The sequence below is a fragment of the Rhinoraja longicauda genome, chromosome 4, assembly GCF_053455715.1.
Source record: "Rhinoraja longicauda isolate Sanriku21f chromosome 4, sRhiLon1.1, whole genome shotgun sequence".
In the NCBI taxonomy this organism is placed as follows: Eukaryota; Metazoa; Chordata; class Chondrichthyes; order Rajiformes; family Arhynchobatidae; genus Rhinoraja; species Rhinoraja longicauda.
The window spans coordinates 32,397,382-32,405,570 of record NC_135956.1 but is presented as its reverse complement, the minus strand read 5'-3'; the positions used below and the strand labels follow the sequence as shown (position 1 = coordinate 32,405,570).

General features: G+C 44.0%; 1 protein-coding gene across 1 annotated transcript; it reads left to right on the top strand.

The window, feature by feature from the left end:
* The first annotated feature begins 3,475 nt into the window (after positions 1–3,475).
* dad1 (defender against cell death 1) lies at positions 3,476–7,724 on the top strand. The gene is made up of 3 exons (XM_078397470.1): positions 3,476–3,747; positions 5,750–5,882; positions 7,595–7,724. Exons 1-2 carry the CDS (start codon positions 3,537–3,539, stop codon positions 5,878–5,880), a joined length of 342 nt encoding a protein of 113 aa, XP_078253596.1. The 5' UTR covers positions 3,476–3,536; the 3' UTR covers positions 5,881–5,882; positions 7,595–7,724.
* Positions 7,725–8,189: the final 465 nt, after the last annotated feature.

Here is an 8,189-nt window from a genome sequence, read left to right as displayed (position 1 = left end):
CAGGATAGAGCCGGCCTTCCTGACCAGCTTGTCGAGTCTCTTCCCTTCCGCCGCTGAGATGCTGCTGCTCCAGCAGACCACTCCATAGAAAATGGCCGATGCAACCACCGTGTTGTAGAAGGTCCTTACGAGTGCCCCCTGCACTCCAAAGGACCTGTGTCTCCTTAGCAGATAAAGTCTGCTCTGGCCCATTCTGTATAGCGCATCGATGTTTTCAGTTCAGTCTAGTTTATTGTTGAGGTAGACACCCAGGTACTTATAGGAATCCACCCTCTCGATGTCCATTCCCTGGATGTTCACTGGTGTCGGGGGGACCTGGCTGCGCCTGCGGAAATCTACCACCATCTCCCTGGTTTTCCCCGCGTTGATCCAGAGGCAGTTCCGCTGGCACCAGTCCACAAACTCCTTGATCAGTTCTCTGTACACCCTGCCCTCGTCGCCCGTGATGAGGCCGACGATGATCTTTTGATCGAGTATCTTTTAATCTTCCAGTATCTTTTGACATGAAACACAAACCTTTCAAGTTGTTTAGAAAAACTAGATGATTATTTTATAGTCTTTCATTATTTAAGGCACTTCAATTGAAAACATTTCAGAATCAAAACCAATTAGTTAGAGAAAATAATTCTTGATAGGAGCAAGAAAGGGAGGGAAGAGAAAAGATTTTTTTTTAATTCAAACATTTTGTTTCACTGCTGAACTTATTCTTTCATATGCATTGCAATTTGTGGTCATTGCATCTTAGATTCAACTTACACTGTGATTGTCCGCTGGACTCTCTCAGGACTGCAACTAGACAGGAATCACCCTGTACACTACCACTATCCTTCCACACTTGGGACAATTTTGTAATTTTTATCAGTCAATTAACCTACAAATCTACGTCTTTGGAGTGTGGGAGGAAACTGGAACACCAGGAGAATATCCACGCGGTCACAGGGAAAACATACAAACTCCGTACAGATGGCACCTGTCATCAGGATCGAACCCGGGTCTCTGGGACAGTGAGGCAGCAACTCTACTCACTATGCCACCTTTGGGGTTCAGATGTTACTGCTGTTCTTAACCTTGAGGTTGTTACGGTTTTGGTTGGATGGGGTATCAGAGAGGGGTAGGTGAGCTGAGGTGGTGCTGACAAAGAAGTATTTCCACTGTAAATTTTGCAGATGGTAAACCCTTCTCCAGTGGCAGAAGTAATGTTTATGATGGTGGATGGGGTGACAATCAAGTGACTTCCTTTGTCTGAATCAGTATCAAACTTCCTAAATATTATTGGACCTCCACTTATCCAGGTTTGTGGACAATATACCATCATATTCCTGTCTTGTCAATGGTACATAGGCTTTAGAAGATAGATGAGTTACTTGCTGCTGAATATCGTGGGTTTGATTTGCTCTGGTAGCCACAGACTTTTCATAGCCAGGGTTTAGTTTAGTTTAGTTTAGTTTAGAGATACAGCATGGAAACAAGCCCTTTGGCCCACTGAGTCCACATCACCTAGTGATCCCCGCACACTAACACAATCCTACACACATTGGGGACAATTTACAATTCGACCAAACCAATTAGCCTACAAACCTGTACGTTTTTGGAGTGGGAATTTGACAATAATTAATTGCTTTTGATTCAAACTGATTATTTATTTCTTTCTCCTGCTATTTAATTTTGAAGATCCACTTTCGAGGTAGGAAAAATTGTCACTTCATCCATTCAATAAAAAACCTCTGGAGGACAGGATCTTTTCATACAATTGAATCACAACAATGAGGGAGATACTAGCTCAAGACCACTCTCAACTATCAACAACTAGAGAGCAGTCCTGAGCTACCATCTACCTCATTGGAAACCCTCAGACTATCTCTAATCAGATTTTGCTGGTCTTTATCTTGCACTAAACATTATTCCTTTTATCATGTATATGTAACTGTGCATGACTCGATCGTAATCATGCATTGTCTATCCACTAATTGGTTAGATCGCAGCGAAAAGCTTTTCACTCTACCTCTGTACACGTGACAATAAACTAAACTAAAGTAAACTAAACTGTCTCAAGATTTATATAAATGCTGGAGTAACTCAGTGGGACAGGCAGCACCTCTGGAGAGAAAGAAATATGTCTCGGGTTGAGACCCTTCTTCAGACTGAGAGCCAGGGGAGAGGTGCAGAACTCTCCTCAGAGAGAGAACTTCTTCAAAGTAGGCATACCCTTGAGGAGATTTCACAGTGGATTTTCTGAGATGCAACTTTTATCATTGTTCAACTTCTAACGAAGGAGAAGTTATACTTCACCCTTGTTAGACCTAATCTGGACTACGCAGTTGCAGCATGGGATCCATACACAAATAGAAACATTTCTTCCATCGAACTGTCCAAAGACAGGCAGCTCGATTTGTTACAAATACCTATGAGAGAGAAGCGAGTGTTACCAAACTTCTAAATTCATTGGGGTGGAACCCGCTCCAAGACAGACGTAAAGCCCACCCTTTGACCTGTTTTTACAAAATGTTAAATGGTCAGCTCAACATAGATTACCAATACACCAAACCCAAACCTATCAGGAGTAGACGAGGGCATTCGATTCAATTCAAGATACCAGCTACCAAGACAGATGTGTATAGCAATTCATTCTTCCCTCGCACGATTAAAGCATGGAATAATCTTCACCCTACATAGTTACTCAACCAGATGCAACTAAATTTAAGGTAGCTCTTCTTCTCCAAGAAGCCCTTCTTGCTTAAGTCCATACTCCACCACCTCCAGTTTAAATTCCATTTGGAATATTTTGGAGGACCAAGAGCCAAGAAATAATGCGTAGGAAGGAACTGCAGTCTGAAGCAGGTTCTCAAACAAAACGGCACCCATTCCTTTTCGCCAGAGATGCTGCCGGTCCCACTGAGTTTCTCCAGCATTATGTATCTATCTTCGATGTAAACCAACATCTGCAGTTCCTTCCTGCACATGTTGCCTGCTCCACTGCGAAATCTCAATACAATACAATACAATATATCTTTATTGTCATTGTACAGGGGTACAACGAGATTGGGAATGCACCTCCCATACGATGCAATAATTTAATTAATTTAAACAACAACAACTCAACGAGACAAATTGTAACAGTTTTAAGACAGAATAAAGTGCAAGTAGATCTGTGCCGGATCACTGTGCGTTTTGACCATCCGGCTCAGCAGGACCGGTTCAAGGTGTGCCTCCTGTGGAGAAGTTCTCCTCCTCTCTCCGACGAGATTTCTGCATCTCTCCCCTGATTATCAGTCTGAAGCAGGGTCTAAAACCCGAAACATCACCCATTCCTACTCTCCAGAGATGCTGCCTGTCCCGCTGAGTTACTCCAGCATTTTGTGTCCATCTTCTGGCAGGTGAGGTGAGGTGAGGGCGGAACGTTGTTTGCTCGGCCCCGAGTGACGCGCCGCGGCGGTCAGACCGGACGAGTTACGGCGCGGACGGGCGGCTCTGCTGTGCTGACGTGTTGTCTGTCCCCGGATCCGGATCCGGTGCCCGGCCTGAGGCTGAGCTTGAAGATGCGCGGCTCGGTGTTTTCGGTGCTCAGCCGCTTCTCCCAGGAGTATGCGGCGGGGACGCCGCTGCGGCTGAAGCTGGTCGACTCCTACCTGCTGTACATGGCGCTGAGCGGCGCCGTCCAGTTCATCTACTGCGCGCTGGTCGGCACCTTCCCCTTCAACTCGTTCCTGTCCGGATTCATTGCCTGTGTGGGCGCCTTCGTGTTGGCGGGTGAGGCCCGTGTGGGGGGTGGTTGAAGGTGGGGAACGCTGGTGCTGGGTGGGGGATTTGGGTGGGAGGAATGGTGGGTGGGTGGGGGTGGTGGGTGGGGGGGGGGTGGTGGGGGGGGGGGGGGAGGGATGGTGGGTGGGGGGGGAGGGATGGTGGGTGGGGGGGGGGGATGGTGGGGGGGGGGATGGTGGGTGGGTGCGGGGTTGGGGTGGTGGGGAAATGGGGTGGTGGTGAAAGGTATGGTAGATGGGGTGTGGATGGGGAATTGTGAGGAATGGGGGTGATGGAGGGGTGGATGGAGGTGGGTAGCGAATGGGGGAATGGGGTGGTGTGGTTTAGCAGGGGGTAGGGGTGATGGTTGGGTTGTGGTGGTCAAGTGTAGAAGGGTTCAGGGGGACAGATCAGGTGCAGGATCTTGGTCAGCGAGGAAGGTGGAAAAATGGAGGAGGGGGCAGAATGAAAAGGGACTCGGGAATGGCAAAGGAGGGAATCTGAATTGTGGGTTGGGACAGTAGTGGGTGATAGAGACTAGAACGATTGGAAGTGTTGGGTCAAGCTTTGTTTGTTAGCACTCATCACTGAGAATGAGTTTGTGGTAGACCTATGTGTTGTCATGGCTTGCATGCCACTGTAGAGATGATTATTTTGGCTAGCCAAATTTGAGGAGGGTTTTCCACAGCAGCCCCTGATTAAATAGGTTCAAGACTGGTGGGGTAGAAAAAGGCCATGTGATGGCGTGGTGCTGCTTCCTGCAATTTATTTGAGTTGTTTCCGGCATTGCCTCAACATTTCTCAAACTTTATACTTGAATGGTACATCTTACCACCAACAAACCTCTTTGAGTGGAGGTCTTCTTCATGACAAATTGAAGACATCTGACCTACGATGACAATATTCCAAAACCAAGGCTATCCAAGTTTCAATAATCATGATTTACACATGCCCAGGAGCTGAGTTCCACGCAATTGTCAGTGCATTTACTGAAGCATATGAGAAAATGGGCCTTGCACTCTCAGCATTTGCAAAGTGACTATCCAGCACCAAACTGCCTCTGTTGCTCTGCCTTGTCCTCGGGCAATAAAGGTTCAAGGCAAGATCTTCCCAAATCTCAGAGCAGCGTCTTAGTGATATGGGTGATGAGATTTGCCAGCTTTTGATTGTGAAGAAGCATACTTGAAACTCCAGAACTGGTACAAAGTTCATGGTCCATCAAGACATTGGAAAATACCAACTACCTCTTCCAATTCACTGGAAGGACAAGTGAACCAAAAGTACTCTCTCCCAGGCTCATATTACCAGTATTTACACTCGGCTATATTAGGTATATCACATTGATCGCATGCTTAATATTAGGCACTCTGCTATGAACACTGTCATGGGATGAGATTATCAGGCAGATGGAGGAAAAGGTTCAAGGATCTGCTCAAAGCCTTCTTGAAGAAATGAAACGCCATTCATGGACACTTAAGAATCTCTTGCCCATGTACATTCAAAGGTGTACCTTGGATAGGTTCTCAAAGAGCTCACAGAAGCCTTGCCTAAGGGATGGAAGGAGCAGACTACCTCTCAACCTACTCAGTCCCATTGGCTGCTACAGCTCCACCAATGGAAGAGTCTGCAATTTTTACATTGGGCTTCATTGGCTCCTTAAAACCCACAAAATTAGAGTGGAAGTAGGTCATCATTGACCCTCAAATGCCTGGGAAGAAGAAAGGATGTGCTTGCTGCTATGCAGTTGAAAGATATATCAGATTTAACTGAATGGAGTTAGTTTCATTATATTCCTCAGGCCATCACTAGATAACACATTAACTACGTTGAAGTTTGTTTGATGAAATGGGTGTATATTCTCAATGATTACCATCCAGTGAGGTTGGTGTAATTGTACAGTGGACATGGTTTCGGACTAGTGACCAAAATGTGTGGTTCAATATTTCTTTATGGTAGTCCTGCAGAACTTTCTTCTAATTGCATACTCTGTTGGTTTCTGCCTCTCACACAGTTTGCTTGCGGATACAGATCAACCCTCAGAACAAAGGTGACTTCATTGGCATCTCACCAGAGCGGGCATTTGCTGATTTCCTTTTTGCCAGCACCATCCTTCATCTAGTGGTGATCAACTTCATAGGCTAAATGTATGTATGTATGATGAGTGGAAAAATTGCTTTTAAGCTGAAATCTCCGTTGTCTTAGTATGAAATGGTCCAATGTGCTGGGAATAATAAATGTGTACAAAGATAATGGGATCAAAAGAAGTGATCATTTTGGCCTCTTATTCTGTTCATACCTCCTCCTATCCTGAAATGTATATTAATGGAAAAACCAAGTAGATACATTTATTTTATGCGCTATGTTACGAACTATAAAGTATTGGAACCAGGGTAGTTGGAATAATTGTATTCCTCTGCCTGAAATCTGAAACGAAGTATAAAATCTATGCATGTGACTGATCTGAGCCCCATCCCAATTGATGCTGGTATCCCAATTGATGTTGGTACTGATAAACAATATTTTATGACACGGGTGAGTTAGATAACTAAAGACACTGATAATTTGATATTATTCAAAGATTAATATTAAGGACGTGTAGAAGCATCATGTCACCGTCTGCAAATTTTACAAATGGTAGGATGATTATGATCATAACCTGAGTATGATTTTCTTGGGTAACTTGGAATCACTTGTTTTAATGGTAATTTTCTGTGTTTGAATTCCTGAAGACAGATGGGTTTCTTTGGGCATTATATGTGCGCAGAAAAATAGTTTTGACTGCCAAAATCACATACTATTTCATAGTAGTGATATATTTCAGAGTATTATCCTTGTACTCTGATTCTGGGGTCAAGGATGACAGATGAGTTGTTCAGCAGTTCGTTTAAGTTCTTGTAAGACCAGTGTTGACTTAGTGTGAATGGAGGGTGGGATAAATAATTAATTAACAGAGGAAACTTTCCAATATTGCATTGGAAGGTTTTGTGGCAGTAAGTTATATTTGGGGGTTTGGAGCCTGTGTCATGACATCTGAAGTGGTGATTCTTTATGATTAGACTGTTAGTTTGTAAATAGCGCATAAAGGTTTTTCCTGAAGTTTTGGGAATTTGAGTAGAATGGAATTAAAAACCCACCAGGCCAAGAAGAGAAAGTTACTTTTTAATATGGTGCCCATGGTTGGATGATACATTACATCTTTTAAGGTAAAGGTAAGTTATTGCTACAGTACTAGCAGAAGCACAAGTGTCATCATTAGTTCATGTTTCACTGATGATTGATAACTGATGGAACTCGCTGCTTCAAAAAAAAAACATGAAATCTTGGGAAGGTAGACAGGGTTTGACATAAACTTTCTTCCGAAAGACACACTTTGCCACTGAAAGATGAACCGAGTTTTCTGAAATTACCGTTCATATTGGGTGTTTGGCTCCAGACAAAAGAATACCGAGCTATAAAGATTTGATTTCAGAAAATATGAGTGAGGTTTGAAACATGACTTATGAGTTGTTAATCTAGTACCATATCACCAGCCCATCACATTTTGAAGTCTTTATTCTTGGTGTGAGATTTTATCTTCAGTGGCACTTCAAATAAAATTCTCAAAAGGCAGGCATTTTGAGTGATGGAAGGGTTAATGCAAACTAAATATATGCCTAAATGGAGAAGAACTTATTCCCCAAAGACAAGGAACTGAACTGTTTCCAATCTTGTTGAGGATGGAATTAATTATGCACGATACGGATATTGGTCCTCATTGAACATATGCATAGGAGCATGAGTAAGCCACTCGGCCCCTCTGCTGTTTAATAAAGTCATGGCTGATCTGATTATAACCTGAACCTTTTTCTCTTTGCAGTCGTGCAGCAGAATGGATGCAACCCCAGCGGATTGGAGCCTGTGTTGCAGCTGCATTGGATCTGTTTGAATTTTGTTTACAAATTTTCATTCCATATATGTATAAAACAAAATAAAAATCTTTTACAAAATGGTTGATTACATCTTCATTAATAATTGGCAAGATGATGTGGACTGGAAACTGGTTAGGAAAATAACTGCAGATGCTGGTACAAATCGAAGGTTTTTCACAAAATGCTGGAGTAACTCAGCAGGTCAGGCAGCATCTCAGGAGAGAAGGAATGGGTGACGTTTCGGGTCGAGACCCTTCTTCAGACTGATGTCAGGGGGGCGGGACAAAGGAAGGATATAGGTGGAGAGAGGGAGATCTGGGAAGGAGGAGCGGAAGAGAGGGACAGAGGAACTATCTAAAGTTGGAGAAGTCGATGTTCATACCACTCACTGGGCTGCAAGCTGCCCAGGCGAAATATGAGGTGCTTTTCCTCCAATTTCCGGTGGGCCTCACTATGGCACTGGAAGAGGCCCATGACAGAAAGGTCAGACTGGGAATGGGAGGGGGAGTTGAAGTGCTCGGTCTTAGTCAAGATAGCTAATTG